This window comes from Corvus hawaiiensis, chromosome 3 (assembly GCF_020740725.1).
Source record: "Corvus hawaiiensis isolate bCorHaw1 chromosome 3, bCorHaw1.pri.cur, whole genome shotgun sequence".
In the NCBI taxonomy this organism is placed as follows: Eukaryota; Metazoa; Chordata; class Aves; order Passeriformes; family Corvidae; genus Corvus; species Corvus hawaiiensis.
The window spans coordinates 77,676,328-77,695,768 of NC_063215.1; the positions used below are offsets into that span (position 1 = coordinate 77,676,328).

Below are 19,441 nucleotides of genomic sequence, written 5' to 3' on the forward strand. Positions count from 1 at the left end.
GCAGTGATTTTAATTTGCAAGATGGCTGAAGGGGCCTGCACCTCCACTGGAATAATACATATATGAAAAGGATCAAAATTACTGAAGCTTGTGATACACAGCCAGGAGGTGAGAGAAAGGGAAAAAGCATTTTCTTTCCTGCCTATTCCCTTATATCCCCATCCAACCAACATTGTTGATCACTTGTCACTGCTGGTGAGAAGAATGTCTGAGATGGCAAGTCACTGCCTGTATTCTGCAGCGCTGGCAGGGCAGTGCACCTTTATAAAAGAGAAAACTCCAGTGAAGTGTAGGCTAAATAGGACAAGGTACTTAATTACATACAGTGGCTGGAAGGGCTGACCCACATGGGTACATTGGTGCAATGAGAGCAAAGCCCAAGCACTTCTTTGGGCAAAGCCCATCCTATTTATTGAAAGAAACATCAATAAGAAAAATATCCACCTCACGTATTCACTGAGGAAACAGAAGCCATATGGCAATTTGTCCAGCATTGAAGATGAGGAAACAGCAATCATTGGAAGAGTCGTCTACAATCTAACCACCGGGGGGAAAGTGTTCCTTACTCAGCTGATTGGTGTCTCTTAGAAACATCTGCTCTTGCTCTTGAGTTTCTTTAATGAGAGCATAAATGGCACTGTGTAATTCACCTTTTCTGTAGCATTGTCCCTTGGGCCTCTATTGTGGGAGTCTCATTTTCCTTTTCTCTGCATATTTTGTTCTGATAATCTTATTTGTTCTGTTTGTGGTGTCTCTGCTTCTGATGCTGTCTTATTTCTCTCTGGATTTTTTTCTGGCTTTCTGATGGATTTACTGAGGAAGGATCGGTAATACTGATTGCATTTGCAAGGAATTCATAGTTTTATCAATTCATAGTTTTTACTTTTGCAGTGACCACTAAATTTACTCAAGTAGCAGAGTCATTATGGGTTTGCTCATAAATTGTTGATTCACATAAAAAAATAGAAGGCGTGATTTCAACATATAGCCTCATGTTTTGTGTAATACAGAAATATAGAATTTCTCTTGGTAATTATATCATCCAGCTTGTGGTAGATATCTTGGACTTGCACGTTCTATCATTTAGAAATTGATGATTCATCTGGGACTAGCTACTGGCATCCTTCTCACTTGGGTGCTGTTCAGGCTGTTTTGCTGCCCCATGTTAATTTTCTAAGTCTGGGTCCTTCAGTCTGTTACTGCTCTTGGTACGGTCCATCTGTACACACAAGGAAAGGACCGTTGGCTTTCATTAGATATTAATTGGGAATTCTCCATTTATCTTTTAAAAATTCAAACCTGGGCTATGTAAGATCTAATTTTGGTGATTCCTGCTGGAGAGTTTGTCTTGAATCCTGGCTATGAGCTTTTTTGTTTGAGGGTTTTTTAAAGCCTGTTTCCAGTTGAAGCAAACTTTATTTTGCTATTAAGCTCACTGGGAGAAGGGGCACCCCTGCTATTGTGTTTATTTATTTTGTTTTACAGCATATATGATTCTAGTTTTAAAAAGCATATTTCAGAATACAGATGAGTATTACTGGTTGTAATGTCATATGTCCCCTCCATCATTTTTGTTGTTTATTATTGTCTTAAACAGAGACATTGGGGGATTTTTTTCTCCATCAAGTTCCTCAGCAGTTAAAATTGCTCAGAGAAGATAAATAATTTAAAGACATGAATTTCTAAGTGCAGTTAATATTTCACACTGTAGATTGATCTGACAGTAATATGTTTATAAATGTTATGCTGAATGTTCCAATTTAATATTTTCTTTTCAGCTTGCACCTTTTTATTAGAATCACTGTGAAAAGTGGTTATTGTCTGACATGTGAAAGTTTGAGTTAATGTTTTTGATGTCTCATTTGTTTTTCTGAAGCAAAGTTAAGTTCAATGTCTTGAAGCATGCCATGTGGAACTGTAGTAGAATTTTTTTTTTACATATCTATCCCTATGCTTTAATTTTGCATGCACATGTATTTTGTTTTATTTCTGTATTTGTATTTTTTTAATGTAGATTTTTGCATCTCAGTTGCTTTTGCTTTTTTGCAGTTGGAATATATTCTGCAATATCTCTGCTGCCCAGTAGAGCAAAGGTGGCTGGTTGTCCTTCTGTATTTAATCTCTAATCACCTATCTGAAAGCAGAGTAAGAAAACAAGAATAGCATGCCTATTTCCATGCCTTAGTATCTTGTCAGGGGTGTAAGAGAGTTACTTCCTATCCTTGGGCACTGTGTTCAGTGTTATAGTCTAAACTTTAGCGTACAAGGCTAGTTTTTGCTCTGATTTGCACGATTAATTGCCAATTCATTGTGATGGATTGTTTTAAAAATTTTATTTGTTTTTGTGTTAAAGAGCAGAATTCTGAATGTAATAAGCATACCTGATAGTTAGGTATTAAATCATAGCCCATATAGTTTTATTGGAAGTTTATTCCAGCACAGGCTCATTTAATGATGACTGCACGTCCCTGTATGTGAAATCACTACCAGCATAATGAGAATGGAAGGTTGTGATAAATCTGTTGGTGTAAATAGCAACAGGCACTCATATACTTCATATTATTACACACAGCCTGTGTATTCAAAACTGGGAAATGATCACCTCCTCTGCATTAATACAGATGTCAGTGACCAGGGATGTATCTATGATGGGAAGGGTACAGGAACCTTACCCTGAGCTTGTCTGGTTGCTATTTAGGGCTCAAGTGGCTTACACAGGTGGGAATGTGTGAGGCTGCCAAAAGCATTTGCCAGCACAAAGCCTGGTCTAGCTTGTGTCAGGACACCTCTTTGCCAGGGAAAAGGCAGGACAGAAGAAGTTGCAGCAGCAGCTGTGTGGTGCATCAGGACAGGTGAGGGGAGGTCAAGTAATCAGCTGAGTGCCTGAGGCCTTTGTGACACTGCAGATTTTACTGCAGCAAGGTTGTGAGGAGACACAAAACTTGACTGGAGAGGCTGCATCAGCAAGTAATTTTGGTATTGACCAACTAAATTGCCTTTTAGCCTGTTCATTGTTTCGCCTGTGTATAGGTGTACCTATACATACCTGAGGTTTTCTTCTTGGACACTTGCCTCTGCTCCAGGATCTTTATCTGGGGAGACAACAGAACTGTAATGGCAAAGGGCGCCTAGGCTTGGCATGGCTTGCACTGGGGTAGCACTGTGAAAGCAACCTCCTAAGGTACTTCTGTTGCAAACCAAGAAAATTGGAGAAGCAATCAGAAGGTGTGCTGAGAAGGGGAAAAGAAAAAGCAGAGTGTCACTGTGCAACAGTTACCTTAGTCTGGGGTAGCACTGGGGACCAGGCACAGGAGAGTCACGCTCTATGAAATTGCAGAGCCCAGCACTAATGGTAGCTTTTCCAATCTAGTCTCCTTTTTAATGAAACCATAAATGCCAAAATATTCTTTTTGTTTTTTTTTTTTTCCCTGTTAATACTTTTCTGGGTACATATAGACCATGGTGAGCTTTAGACAGAAGAATGGGACCGAGAACCTGAGAACAAAGCAGATAGTGACAGGCATTGCTAGCCCAGGTAGTTCACAGCACAGCCCAGATATGCAATTAAAGCAAAATGCACCTCTCTTTTAGAGCAGATGGACTTCAGAGGTGTTGTCATTTAACCTCTAAGTTTTCTCAGGCTGTAGTGATGTCCGCTCTCCCTGGGCTCATTTATCTAAGTTGTTAATAAGTCATCAGAGTAATTCCCTTTTCATGTGAGGTTACGAGAGAAAGGCATGTCTGGGGGCTCCTTAGTAGTCAGAAAGGAAAGGCTGCCATAGAAAAGAAGTCTGAACTGTGTGCAATAGGCAGAGAAACCTCTTTGGTCTCTGGATCACACTGAGATTCATTAGTTTTTGGAGAAAAGCTGAAAAATGTGATTTTGTTGCGGGGAGGTGAGGGGTGCAGCTGTAAGTCTGCATGCTTGCCATGCAGCTCAAAATTAGAGCCTGTAAATAGATGTACATACTGAACCTCCTAGAAGGGCTGTAGCTCCCTGCTGTAGTACAATAAGAATAGTAATACTTACCATTTAGATTGTGCTTTCTATTTTCAGAGCTGTGCCAGTGTTATGTATTTTAATGTAAAGCGGGCGGGTGATTGTGAACAGGATGGTAAGCTTTCCAATTGCGGGGGCGGGGGGGGGGGGGGGGGGGGCAGTGTTATTTTGCATACTCCCCAGAATAAAAGGAGGTTCAAACCCTTCTATTCTGGCAGGGGGGGCACGACATCTTTCAGCTTTCTTCCAGGAGCGACTCTCACAGGGGAGCTGCTTTCTTCTCGGATCTGACCACCACAGCCCTCAGTAATTATAGCAGCGTCTGAATTCTGAGCTAAAAACAGAAGTACAGCATGTGCCTATTCCCCATGTGATTCAGAAAGCAGGAAATTGAAAGAGCCTGACTGAGAGGAGAGGGAGTGCAAAGCAATAGACACATCCAATATTTGTCTGAAACCTGCTACGCCTGGGACGCAGGAGCTGTCATCTGCCGGCGCTGATTCTGCGTGCAGCCAGAGCAGAGCCTGATTGGGCGTAGTGGGACCGAAGGCAAGGGGGCGAGGCGGCGGCCAGAGAGTTGGGCTCGCCGCACCGAAATGTAAACAGTGGGGAGCGAGAGCGAGCGCAGCGCCTTCATGCTCCGAAGGGCGGGCAGCCGGCTCCGGGCTCCCGCGGCTCCGGCAGCGCACCGCTGGCAGCTCTAGCTGTGCCCGGCTCGCCGAACACAGCCAGACACCTCGGAGGATCTCCTGCCTGTGGATATAAATAGGGGACAATCGGGATGCGCTAGCTTTCTCCGCCGGCGCCGCAGCTCCTTCGTGCTCCGCACCGCAGCTGGGACAGGGCGATGGACATGAACATGAAGAAGTTCACAGTGCGTCGCTTCTTCTCGGTCTACCTCCGCAAGAAGTCTCGGTCAAAGAGCTCGAGCCTAAGTAGATTTGAGGTAAAATTCGCCCTAACTTCGTTAAATGTAGCAAATGCTGTTAGGTGCAGGTAACAGAGGTACAAGAGAATGCCTGCTTTTACTGATGTGATAAGTAGTTAAAGGTGCTCTTTCCCTGGAGGTGATGATATTCGCACCTAATGTTCTTTGTTTCCGTGTAATTCAGGGCTTTTTCTCGGTAGTATTCAATACATTGCATAATATATTTAGTGTGTTGCCAAGAGTCCTTTTATCAGCCTTGCAGGGGAGGAGGAAGCTGGTTCAGGACATCATGAAGTTGTAGGAAATAATTACAGATCCACTTAAATTAGCACAAATGACACCATAGTTTGAAATAGCCTCATATTTTAGTCTTCCCCTGCACACATACCATTTTTTCTTAGTGCTAGATTTCCAAGTTATTAATCAATTTGCTAGTGCTTTTCATATATATGTGGTATGTTAGACAGGGATTCTCTTGCTTACTTAGCTATGGGTTCTCATGTTTGCACATATTTTTTGTATTTATCTTCTCTCCCATGCATCTCTCCTAGTATTCTTTTCATTTATTTCTTTTAGGAGAAGTTGTTCTTTAGGAGCTGGGGGGACAATGTCAAATTAAACCTTGAACGATTTAGCAGTGGGGGGAGATGAAGGCAGTTCAAGTAGGAGGTATTAGCAAATTGGAATGTGTGAATGGGTTAGAATCCGGATTCCTGCCTGCCTTCCTCAAACCATTGTTCTTCAGCCCTATATTTGGAGCTGTGAATAGTCGGCAGGATGTGAGATCAATTGAATAGATGTCAGTTATATTTATGTTTTTCACTATATCATTGCAGATGATCTGCAACCTCTGCATTAAAATAGAGGTATATGGGGCCTGATTCCTTTCTGTCTTACGTTTATTTTGTGCTGGTGTACTTCAATTGACCTCTGAGGAGTTACTCTGATTTGCACTGGTACTCCCAGGAGGAGGATTAGTCTTATGCTGTATGAATACATTTTAAAATGTTATTCCCTTAGTGTCCTATTTAAAGCACCAGGTAATTGTTTGAACATAAAGTTCTTCATGTGTCATTGCTTAAACAGGACACGCTGAAAAGCCTAGTTTTTGACCTGTGTGTTTTGTTGGTTTTTATTTTCTTTCCTAACTATTTAAAATCAACTTTCTTGAAAAATATGTTACCTAATTTTATTTACATCATCAAATGGACATGTTATGCATTTATAACAAACTATTTAACTCCCTCCTTGCAACAGTCCTGTCCCAGTAGGACTGAGTTGAGCGGTGGGGATACCTTTCCTTTCCTGGTTGTTTAGTCACAATCACAAAGCTTAAGGTGGAATAAATGTTCCTTGTAACACGCTGTAAATTCTCTAAGCTCATGCTCCATCGAAGACAACAGGAAGTAGACCTGGAGTTACATGAAGGAGTTCTGAGACAAATGAGTGTCTTCGCAGGCCACCAGTGTCACAATGGGATGTGAGGAGGGGAGCTGATTCGGAGAGAGCAGAGCTCCACCTGACCTCATAACTATTCATTTGACAGTGCCATAGTTTGGGAGAAACAGATTCCACCATACTAATTATTTAACTCACTGGATAACGTAGTGTGAATGACCAGTACGACTCAGCATTTGTATCAAGCTAGACTCTTGCTTCATTAAAAAAAAAAAAAAGGAAAAGGTCTTTGCAGTCCCTTTGACCATCAGTGTTAGATTTACTGGACTTTCTCAATAATTATGAAACTGTTTTCCCTTATGTGAGTTGTATTGTAATGATTATTTTCTGATTTTAAATAGTTTGCTTCAAGAAGCAACCTGATACATATCCTGTTGCACATGTAGCTTCACAGCATTTCATCCACTTCCCTCCTTTTTCCCCTGGCTTGTCAATAATGACCAACTTGATGCAAAGTGACTCAGTATTACAATGGAATGGAGAACAGGGGCTATTCCAGCTATCAAGAAAAAATGATTCATAAAATCTGTTCTGCTATTTAAGTGTGAAAATCATCAGAGATGTTTCTTCTGGGTGCAGGGGGCGGGGAGAAACAGCCCATCATGAACATCAAGCCTCCTCTGTGGTTTTCATCCCTGAGTACTTCTGTGTATAAATTTGCTATTGCAGGCTAGCAAGTGCTTGTCAGACAAACAGAAGGTGTAAGGAAGCCTGTTGGTAGATGGTTTTTTAGAAGTGAGAATATTTCTCATCCTAATAGGCAGATATTTTTTAAAGATGCAGTAAAAAGGTACATGTTGTTACCTCATGGAATGAGTAAAATTAAAATAAAGGAAAGAAATTTGGAGAAAACACATGGGGCATTGCTTTGCTTAGTGTGCATTAGCTAATGTACCTGGCAGAAATTGTGTTGCACGATGTCATTTGAAATTTGAAAGGGAGCTGTTTTTACTAGGTTGTGTGGGATTTTTGTTGTGTTCTTTTGGCAAGTTAGGAAGGAAGGTGGAAGGGTTTAAGATAGATACTCCTAGGCTCAAGCATTTAATATCTTTAAAATACCACTACTAGAGTAGATTCAAAAATAATACAATATTAGTTCTTAATATAATGATTAATTACTTTTTCTACTGTGGTATTCTACACTTTAAATTCACTTGTAATGAGATCCATAGCTTACAGAGCCAGGATACAGATGCAGAAAAGGACTTAGCTGATCATAGCTAGTAACCTGACCTTTACTTAATTGTTTCAGATGCCAATGTCATTGCTATAGCTAAAACAAGAAGATCATCACCTTGTTGTGTAAATAGCTGGGTTTCACACTTTGTCCTGCTAAAAGAGGCCGAGTGCACTCTGGTAAATGAGATGGTATTAGGGTTTCATTTCATCTTGCCTAAAATACATGCCCTTTTTATTATTCTGGAAAAACCTGGCTGAAATTTGAATTTATTTGGCTACAGTTTAGGGGTTTCAGTTTATATTATTTTTCAGTATGGTCTGCATTGCCCTTCTTTTAAAAGGTATCTAGTGATGTAATTTTATTGAATGTGCATAGCCAAGTTTTGCCCTTCTGCATGCACAGAGTTCTGATTGAAGTCAGCTGAAAATCCAGCAAAGTCAATGGGAACTGCATGTGTGCATCTGAGAAAAGGCTTTGTTTATGGTTCTTGCTGCGTGTTGATGAACATGAATGTGAAACCATCAGGATAAAGTATGCACAGTGTGGATCTGCTAAAGACTTTGAGACCTGGTGGAATGCATCTTATGGCAGTGAGCAATATCCCTTGATTTATAAACCAAAATTTAAATATGCCATTTGAATAAGCTAGGAAATACCTAAGCATGTAAAGAATTTGGTAATATTTATTCCAATGATGCAGGAGCCTTTTTTTTTTTTCTTTTCTTGTGAGAAAATGAGCAATTAAAACATTGCCTTTTATTCTTTTTGGAGATGTTTCTGACTTTTGTACTCCTGATGTACTTTTAGTTCATTATTCTTACTCTTTAATTCTTCTAATTAGTTTTTAGTTTTACTGGTAATGATGAATCCAAATTATGTTTAATCTATGTATCGGGCTTAGAGCCTAGCAGAGTGCTGGCACATTAATTCAGAATTAATTTGGAGCCTGGTGTGCCTCGGCATGGTCAGTTTGAGAGGCAGGATCTCCTGTGGATGATTCAAGCGTGGATCCTCCTTTGATTCCAGCACTGGCATGTAGGAAATGGAAGTGAGCCTATCCAGGCTTGTAAGTAGTAGTGCAGAAGGACTGGCACTGGCTTTGTGATACTTTGTTACGAGAGATTTTTGGTTCTAATCTTAGGCTCTGATTCTGATTTCCTACAGGCTAAAGTTACAGCAGCCTTAGGAAAGAGCCCAGAAAATGCTGAGCCAGACTGCTCCTTTTCCACAGTGGGCTGGAGCAACACTTCGCTTGCAAATGCTTGAGAATTCTTCTGCACTTGTATAAAGAACAGTTCGGCTCCTTATCAGCAGTATGTCCTTTATTTATTTTTTTTTATTATTTTTATAGTTACCCACTTGGTAGAGGAATAGAGTCTTTCTGCCAAATGTTAGCCAGAATGAAGGCAAGTTAAAGAAGGGAGATGGGGGTTATCAGCCCAGGAACATCTCTGCAAGGTGCAAGTCCTGAGGCAGCTTTAGTTGTTTTTTTCCCCCGTGGTAATGATCATCTTTGTGATGCGTGTTCTTGTTACAGCAGAAGTTACCGACACTATTGTAGTGTCTAACTTCCCCCAGCTGCAGGCAAGCCTTTTATGAGGAAATGCTGCAGTTCTTGTAGTCTTGCACAGCTTGCTGGGGGGAAAGGAGGCAGGGAGGGGAGAGAGAGCAAGAGCAGGAGGAGTGTGTAGTCCCTCAGATAGGTCACTTGAGGAGCCAGGAAATCCGTTTTTCAGGCTCATTTTGACAACTTGCTGTGTCATTACAGATGGTTCAGACCTTTGTACTTTGCGTTTCCCATTTGAAAAAAGGAAAATTATGATAAATATTCAAGTCCTTTGATACTATTCTACCTATTTACATTGGGTTTGGGGGCAGTACTCATATGTGTACACATTCATAATGAAGGAATTGCTCCCAATTCCCCAACTGCTTCTGACTTTATCCCAAATAAAGTCTCATGTGCCTTAGGCTTGATATGTGCTCCTTCCCACAAGCCTCAAATTAACTGCTGAGCTACATAAAGGGAAAATTAAGCAGGTAGATGTAGGGATAATTTGTACACAGGAAAATCACAGAAAATTGGGACTGGGAGGCATCTAAAAACCGTTAATCTGGACTCCTCTTCCTCCTTAGGCAGCATCAGCTATATCTAAACTATTCCACCAAAGACGTTTTTCTAACCTCTAACTGAAAGCCCTCAGTGGTAAATGCCCATAACCTTTGTATGTGGTATATTTTGCATCATTGTCCTTAGCATCTGAGTGTTTTCCTAATATCTAACACAAGTTTTCTTAACGTGATTTAAGCCTGTGTCTTCTTGTCCTCTCCATTGTAACTGTGAAAAGGAGATTGTTTCCTTTTCTTTGCAGCAGGATTTTTATGCATTTGAAAGCTGTTCAGGTCCCTTTCCTCAGTCTTTGTGGTAGGGTGGGAAAAATGTCTTTCTTCCTTTCTCAAAGTTAGGGACTTCCAGGAACAAGACCCTGGGCCAGTTACAGCAACCTTGTTAGGGAGTATCTCTTGCTTTTTTGGATGCTAATCGTCCCTTGTAAAAATCAATTATATTTCAAAGGCCCCTACCCTGCCAAAGACCAATCCAAATTGTCATTTTATGCTCCATTTCCACCATCTAAATGTCTGCATGATTCCTTGATCTGATGGTATTTGGCATCCAAGCCAGTGCTGACAGAGTTGATCCATGGGCTCTAATGTCAGATGAATTCTGACATACGTCACACAATTAAACACAGGCTCTGGTCGCATAGCCAGGGTACGTGAATGTTTGGGCATGGAGCAGGGGCATGGGATCATCATCTAGCAGAAGAGGTCTTCATGTGGGTGTGGGATGGGTCCTCTCTGGTCAGCAGATGGGACACACACACGCCTACAAACTAATGATGGAATGACTGAAAGGGAGAGGGCAGCACCCCTCCACTCCCTGAGCCAGGTAATGCCCTGGTTCCCTGTGTGTGGAGCATCTGTGTGTGGGTGTGCAGGAGATGAAGAGCTGAACCTGAGGGACTGTTGGAACCTGCCTAGCATTTATTTGGAGTAATGTAGTTTTATGCAAGCGAAGAACGTGTAATTCTATTTTGAGTTTTAGCTCATAACACGATGTCCTGTCTGACCCTGTGGCACAAAATGTCTGTTCTCAGAGGGTTTAGCTCTCCTGCATGTATTTTTATTATCAGTAGCATTTGATTCATGCATTTTTCTGCTAGTCTCAGGAGAACCTGACTCCTTTGTGTGTACTTTCTGCATTTGTGTTGTCATAGATAACTGGAAGTATTTCTAAAGCAAGACAGAAATCAGAACAAAAACCCTCCTTAGGTTGATTTACCAGTTACTCAAGTACAAATACTTTCCATCTAGATATTTTCTAGTCATTTCCTTTTGTTCACTTAACAAGACTTACTGTCCCAGTTCAGCAAGGATTCAGTAAAAGTATTTGCTGTTAAGAAAGACTCCAAGTACTGCAGAGAAGGTCGGTTCTGCACACACGACACACTCTGTGTGTGTGTGTTACCACCAGCTCTTACAGGTACAGTTTTGCTTTCTGGAGAACAAAAGTTGCAGGAAATGAAAAAGAATGATTGGATCACCAAATCTGCCTTGAAAATAGGTTTCTGACTGAGGATGCATAAGGAAGCAAGTGATACGTCTAATCAAGGTCCTTGCACGACAGCTACAATTCACACACAGGGAAGTTTGGGGTGCACATTCCCTCATTCAGTGCATAGATGGGGATGGGGTGGACACAGCATGGCTTTGGAAGACTTTGAAGGGAGCAGTTGTCCTTTGCTGTTCAATCTCTCTCACCACTTTGAAATGTACCAGTATTTCAGCAGAGCTGCTTTTAGAGATGTGGGAGAACTTACAGCTTTCTTCTAGCTGAGAGCCAGGACTTCAAGGGTACTGGAAGGGCAAACCTTTTAGAGCACAGAAGACAAAACCACAAAGTTTCTAATGAAGAAAATCTTTTCCTCAGATTACAGTATATTATTAGACATTCTGTAGCAGTGCACAGGCAAGAGGGGAAGATACAGTTTGCCAGCATGCCTTCAGGTGGTAATGATAATAATTGGCAAACTGCTGGTTAACTCCTTAAACCTTAACACATGAACTCATATAAAGTCCAGGTGTAATTCAAGTGTCAGGCCTCTTTCCTTCAGGGCCAAAACTGAGCCTCTGTATGACTGGCAGAAGGCAGTGTATAGTTCTGCTTTCCAGAGTTGTTACGAATAAACTGAAGGCTTTGCAAAGCGGGGAGCTGAGTGTGTGGGTTTATCTATCAAATTCACCTTTCTTTACTTTTGGTAGAAATTTCTGTTGTTTTTTTCCAGAGAGTAACAAAGAAAATTCTGCATCACTTCAACTTTGTTTTCTCTACTTTCACATTGCCAGCAACTAGTGGACAGGTTCTGTGACTCTCAAAGATATCTTTGCCTTAAACTTCTGCATTGGCAGACCTCCGTGCCTGTCTTTCCTGTATCATACAACCTCTGTGACTAGAAAATGTCTGGGACAGCAATTAACATTGTAATTGTATTAATTGCAAAGCTATCTCTCTAAATATCAGAAACCCTGCTGGACCTGCTGCTAGCCTGCACAGTTGCTACTTTATTCCTGCATGCATTGCAATTATTACTAAAGAGCAATCTGAAAGCAAGGCTTTATGTTAGATTATTTCTGTGACAGTTCAAGACCAATTCATATCACTGGATTTGAATTTTTTTAGTATTTAGTATGTGTGCAGATGTTAAATAGTACATACTTCAAAAGTTTTTTTTGTAACATTTCATTATGTTGTAAAAACTTAAGAGATTTTTTCTGGCAAGTAAAATCACTAATTTTTATTCCAAAACAAACTGCTTAATATTCCTTTAATTAATTCAACACTATTAAGATAGCTAAAGCAAGATGTTTTCAAAATGCAAATGATTATCATGTGTTGGCATTTATGGCTGATTTCAAGCACATTGCAGTGCCTAAATTTGAAAGGTGGAGAAGATGATATATCTGTTCTTGTTTTTCAGATTCTTGTACTTGTGAGAGTTATCTTCTTTTTATGTGGCAACCAGTGAAATAGGCATAAAAGGAGGGAAGGAAAGTGTGGTAATGTTAGCTCTTACTTCTGCATTCTGTCAACTTCTCTTCAACTTCTACTTCCAAAGAAGGACCACATGATTAGGCTTACTCAAGAAATACGAATCCACACAGGAAAATGCTGTGTGGTGTAGAGGCAGGAAAGCCCCCACTGAAGTAGGCATTAATTAATCCTTCTCAGTCTCTCTAGCTTTGTGAAGTTGTCCAGGCTTATGATGCCTGCCAGTCAGAGGTAATAATACTGTTTTATTTTCATTATTTATTCCTCTCTTGTTCATGGTGAAGTTTTAGCAATTGTAAGGCAGAAAATACGTAAAGCTAATAAAGCAGAGGGAGGGGTTGAGAGGAGATTTTGCTTTCTCCTTTAAAAATTTTTAATGAGCATTTTCTTTAGTTTGGTGGCTAAATCAAGCCACTGTGTCATAAGGATGAGCACTTGAGGGCATTTGCTCTGGTCTGAAAAAAGGACCATGTTAACTCTGTTGCGTGTACCATGCTAACTGCAAACTGATACGAAACAAAAAAATATCACCCATGTTAGCAGACCTGGAGACAAACCAGTTCCCAAAGGCAGTTGCTGAGATTTGTTTTTCCCCCCATGATTTCAAGTTTTTATGCGTTTGCAGAATTGAAGAATCCATACTAAAAGCATACTTCAAGTTCACCTGCTTTTTCTTTTCCTACTTTTGTTGAAAAATTAATGTCCCATCATAATATACCAAGTGGCAATGCTGATAAGGATGGTGGGCCGCAGAATTTACTCTGTCTGCAAAGTAAGTGTAGATAATATTTATTCACCTTCTTCCCTCTATTTCACCAGTACAATTATGGCAGCATCCAGATGTCTTCTTTTCCCTTCCTATGGCTGTTAATGCCCTGGATGCTGTAGCATCCCTTCTTGCACATCAGAGAAACTCCATCTCTATTTGCTGTTCTCTGAAAGACTGTGTGGTGAAAAAAAAAGTCCTAATGGCATTTTTTGCCTGCTGGTATGAAATGAATTTCTGAAAGTCTTCTCTGCAACAGGGGTTTTGTATTCTAGCGAACCAATTTTTCATTTTTCCCAGACAGGAAAACCCATATGGGACATTAGAAGGAATGCTGTTAGTGATTCTGAGGATTGTCACTTCCAAAGGACAGAGATACCTTTCGTGATTATCTGCCACATGTTTTATCCCAACTGCCTTTTTGGAAATACTCTCTCCACACATCAGGATAAAGTATACATACCAGTTTACTCTCGGAGATGGGTATTCTGCTATGAAAGGGTGTAAGTTACCCATAGCAAGGGTAATTATGTCAATGGTACCAACTGCAGTTTTTCCCTTCCTTAGTTTCAAAGCATTTTCTCTCTCTGTAACATGTTGCAAAAGAAGCCATAACATTAATTTGAGCAATGTTTGTATTGAAGGAAACTTTATAACAGGTAGACACTTGTGATGCTATGGGACGAGTTGTTTCCTTGAAATTGTTAGGAAAGTTTTAAGGTTTTGACTTAGTATTTCTATCTTTCTCATAACGCGTGTCAAAGGAGTGAATTAAAGCTTTAATCTTTTCTACTGCAGATGATCTGGGTCATTTCAGAAGCAGAGTTTTTTTGAAGAGCCTTATTTATGAAAAACAGATCAGTCCTTTGCTTCTGCTCTTGATCACTTGTTCTTCTATTGATCAGTTTAGGGTTTTCTTTTTGCTTCATCTTTGTGTTCATCTCTTCCTCCCTGTTGTTAACCACATGCACAACCATGGTAATTATAACCTATCCCCAGGGGAGGGGGGACTTACAAAACATTTAATGTGCTGTATGCACCACAGCCAAGAGAAAGTCTGCCCTTTTACCCTAGCTTTTAAATTCCTTTTGCTGGTGTGAAATTCGTGGGACTGAGAGAGAAATAAGAATAGAGCTCTCTCCATGGAGTACCACTATGGTCTACAAGCACTCATTTATCTTTCTGGTGATCAGAGAGCTGTTGTTGTCTGGGATTCTGTGTTATCTCTTCAGGGAGGCACATCAATTCCCCATTTTTCAGTTACTGAAGAGAAGAAATTAAGTTGTTTTGCTCTCCTGGGATATGATTCTTTACTCTTGTGTGCAGGCTTTTCTTCCCTCTTGTAGATAAAGGTTGAGGATTGGAATGTGCTGTGCACTGGTTAGAATTGTGCAGCTGGACTGCGGAAGTGCTGAGCTCCACGCTCATGGAAACTGTGCCCTCGAGACCAGGCTCTTGCCTCCTGGTGAATCCTGAAACTCACTTTGCCTTCTCAGATGTTTCCCTTGTAAGGTAACAGTTCTGCTTTTTCCTTCTCCCTCACCCTATCGTTCATCTGATTCAGCTTTTTTGCTTTATGCTTTAGACTCAAACAGTGCAATAGCTTGTTTTTGCTTTTCTTGTACTGCCTCTGTTTTGGTGCTTTCCACCCTCAGTTTACTGAGGTAACTGGGCAGTCATCAGTAAAAACAAAGCTTTGTTTGAAGAGGTGCTGATGCAGAGATGATACTCACCTCTGAGGCTGGGCAATGAATGGTCAGGTAGCTCTGGAGCAAATCTCAAATGCAGTACTTGCGACATATCTCAGAAATGTCCCCATCTCATATACTACAGTCCTTGCCTGTTTCTCTTCAAATGTCTCTGCGTTCTGGCTTTCTGTAGTTTAAATGTCTTGTGATCATTTCTCCTTCAGGGAAAGCAGCAGCAAAAACTCTAAGGGAGTTTCCTTGCCTCACAGGCTCCCGAGTGTGTTGCTGAGGGTTTCATACCTATGACTCAGCTCTGCTTCCAATTGAGCACGAGCGTCTGTCTGTCTGGGATTTTAGCTTTATATAGTACCATTTTCACAGCACCTCTACTCTGACTTTAAACCACAGCTACTATGGCGTCTACAATATCTTAGAAAATAGTGAAGATATCAGCGTTAACATTTTATGTTGTTTGACAACTTTTGTTCCTGTTTTGCCTCTGTGTTTTCACCCTCTATGTTTTCTTTTGAATCTTGATGAAAAAACCTCGAAGTGAAAATGACCACTGTCATTTCAGATATGTGAAATCACACAGAGTGTCATAGTTTCTGCTCAGTCATCATCCATTTCAATTTCCTGAAAGCAGTAAACTTATGTAGTTGTTTAACTTGGGATTTCCATGACAAACTAACCTGCATTAATTTAGTCATTTATGATAAAAAGATCTTCCATTCAAAGCACCTTACCCTTGTAGTTAACAGCTACTTCTGTTATATTTACAATGCCAAAAAGCCTAAACCAATACAAGCCTACATGGTTCAAAGCACGTGAAAAGCAAATTAAATTGCTCTTTTTTCTTCCCTGGAACTGTAATGAGATCTGAATCAGAAGAAAACTTGTATTGCTTTTGTTGGGATATTTAACGCAGTATCAGCCTGACACTGTTGTTGTTGCTAGAGCATCATTTCTTCCTCCTTTCCAAAACTTGAGATGTAGAAGAATGCTTTAACAACCTGCTCTAGGTGAACTTCCCTGGCTTCTCTGTCTTCTGGCTGGTGGCCTCAGGTTGCAAACAAGGACTATGCAAAAAAAAAGAAGAAAATCTTGTAGTTTAATATTTAAGCACATCTTGTATTATTACCAACTTTTGGGCTAGCACAAAATTAGTGTCCTCATAACTGAATGTGTAAAAGAGGGTTAACCCCTGGCCACGGCTGTGGACCTAAAATGCTAAATTTGATTGTGTTGGAGGGTAAAGTGCCCATGGCAATACATCTGGATCTGAAATCACAGTATTTTATCCATGTGGCCTCTAAAATATATTGAGATTGTCAAATTACACTTTTTCTCAGTGTAATTCAAACTCTGGCCTAACTGGATCTTAAAGAGTGTCTTGCTCTTTCTTCCTAAAGTGTTCAAGGCATATCTATTAAATAAAACCAGGAAAGTGAATCTTGAACTACTGATGTTCCCAGCTAGTAGTGGATGAACGAGGTGTTCTGTTACTCCTGCAGGGATGCAAACCAAAATGTCAGGGTATTACACTGGTTTTCCTTTACTTTTCGGAAATGGTGATGTGTCAGTGTGCTGTGTGTCTGTCATGTAGTCATCTGTGGGAACAGAGGAAATTTACCAAAAAACAGAGTTGTTGATTTGGATTCATTTTTAGCCTAGGTTCCTAAAAAAATGAGGCTTTATACATGCCCTGACATGCCTTTCTGCCCCTTGGCTTTGAAAGCATTGTCAAATTTAACAGAGAAAGGGGAAAAAAAATAGTGTTCTTGAAGACATAATGTTTCCTGTAAGAATCATGAAAATAGGGGCCTAGAGAAAGGACAACACTGCTACCGCAAAATGAAGGAACAGGGAGTGGGAGCATATTCCTTAGCCACTAAAGAAACCAAGCAGAGAGAGATGGTGGGAGGGGGGGGGACAGCTTGATAAGAAACGGGGATTCCTCACGCCACTCTATTCAGAACACTACTATACTTTGATGCCAGGAAGCAAAATAGGAATTCTTTTGTGAGACATGTATTTGGATTTGCTGCAGAAACAAGTGTGTTAGTCTATTTACTTGCATAAATGTTTGGGCTTTGAAATACTGTAGCCCCCAACAATGATGTAATTTATCACAATACTGCTGTCTTTTACTAATATTTTTCCCTTACTCTGAAGTAAGCCAGCTCTTCTGTTTTAGCAATTCCTGCTTCTAATACAATGGGCGAGGCAGAAGAAGTAACTAGCAGTGCTGTTTTATCAAGGTTACTGTGGTGCTTTTGCTGTAAGGGGCAGGCAACATAGTATAATCCTGGTTGTTTTTCTCTTTGGAATGCAGTAATCATCTTTGTGTGGAAGCGTATTAAAAATATTTGTTTGGAGTCACTTAAAATGTGGTGTACCAAGGGGGAAAAAGAGGCATTTGACTATAATTTATGGAGTAAAATACTCACAGAACTTAAGAAAAAAGGACTAATTTATCAGTAGAATTATTTTTAAAATCCTGTAGAAGTTAGTAGAAAATGTAGGCTGACAAAGAAAGAGCTCATCAGAAAAATTATCATAGTGTAGTAACTCACAAGGTTTTAGAATCCTTGTTACAGAATTAGAATATCAGTGTTTGCTTGAAACACTGTCTTGCTAGCAAATTGTTGCTTTGATGACATGAATAATTAATTTCTTTGGATAAAAGTGGATATTTAGACTGGTAAGAGAGGCTTTGCAGGTGCAATGAGGAGTCCTCAGGCAGGAATATTTGGAGTAAGGAAGTCTGGGAAGAATATTGGTGTTTACTGATGATTTCCTTGAAATAGTACATTGTAATAATTGCTGTAAAATTCTGTTGCATGTAACTATATACTATCATATTTTCATGCTAAACAGTCAAGTGGGTCAATCTACAGAATTTTGACATTTTCTGATGTTTGCAGGATGTGTAAATAGCAAAGCAAGATTTCTGCTTGGTGACACTGAAATGTCTTAACCAGGCCCTGACTACATAGCTGTGCCCCACAACCCGGAGTTAAAACTGACCACTTTTGCATGGTGTCCTTACGCTTAGCCTCTGAATTGCAATGAGAGGTCAGTGCATACAAGAGAGAAGGGGACGTGGGTGGGCATGCGTAGCAAATGTTTTACACTAACCAGATTATACACATCTTTTTAACAGACAGTCTGTTCTGTTGTTTGCAATAAAGGGAACATAAGCAAATAATGCCTAGTGGTATTCTGCTCTTTTTCAGGACAGTTTCTGAACAAGATTCAGATGATACTATTTATAAGGAATATGTTGTAATTACAGCCATATTTTGTGTGTGTATATGTGAGGCATTTACATGAATAATGCATTTAACAGTGTAAATACATATAGTATGGCAGTTCTTCCAGGGAAAATGCTACTAAGAGGATTAGAGTTTGATCTCATAATACTGTACACAACCTCTCATTGACTCCGAGTGGAGGATTGTTTAGTTCTGGTGATCACCAAACTGATCAGCAGCTTACGTTTGTGCTACTGACATTCTGTTTGAACTGAAATTGCTGCAAAGATAACTTTTTTTTTCATTCATAAGAATCTGTCCCCAAATTGATATTGTGAAACTTACTTAAAAAATGTTTTCTCCATTTCAGGGTTTAAACTCCTCTTAAAATGATTTTCAGGTTATAAATGAACAATTTCTGACCTTGTTCTGTCCCTTTTGTTCTCAGGGTTGAGCCATTTTTCTATATTGTCCCAACAGGTGTAGTTTTTTCCCTTTTTGTCTGTAAGAGGCTCTTCCTGTCCCTGAAAAGGGCTCCTAATGAAATCATCTTTTTCCCAGCTGCTTTAGATGCATCTTCTGTTCCACTGCTGAAGCCCATCCTGCAGACTAAGCCACTTACCTCCCCTTGTTTAAATATCTTATAAACAACCATTCTTGCCACTAACTGAAGCAAACAAGCTCAATGAACCATTTCATGCTGCAAATGTCCTTTCCTTGAAACTTCTGAGGTTTTTCTACTGCCTTCACTTCTACTCTGTAGCCCTTCTCTTTCTCATAGAATGGTAGGGTGGCTTGGCTCAGAAGGGTCCTTAAATGCTATCTTGTTCCTAGTTCCCTGCCATGGCCAGGAGCACCTTTCACTAGACCAGGTTGCTCAAAGCTGTATCCAACCTGATACTTAACACGTCCAGGGATGGGGCATGCACAACTTCTCTGGGCAGGCTGTTCCAGAGCCTCACCACCCTCACAATAAAGAATTTCTTCATAATATCTTACCAAAATCTAACCTCTTTCAGTTTGAGTCATTATCCCTTGTTCCATCACCACATGT

General features: G+C 40.3%; 1 protein-coding gene across 4 annotated transcripts in view; it reads left to right on the forward strand.

The window, feature by feature from the left end:
* RPS6KA2 (ribosomal protein S6 kinase A2) overlaps window positions 1-19,441 on the forward strand; it is a 285,019-nt gene that overhangs the window by 116,007 nt on the left and 149,571 nt on the right. The window contains exon 1 of one of the 4 annotated variants that reach the window (XM_048298316.1): window positions 4,331-4,946. The exons of the other annotated variants lie outside the window; for them this stretch is intronic. Within the exon in view, the coding sequence (XP_048154273.1) occupies window positions 4,848-4,946 (99 nt within the window). The 5' untranslated portion in view covers window positions 4,331-4,847. Of the gene's footprint in view, window positions 1-4,330; window positions 4,947-19,441 lie in introns of those variants that run through there. 4 annotated transcript variants of the gene reach the window in all.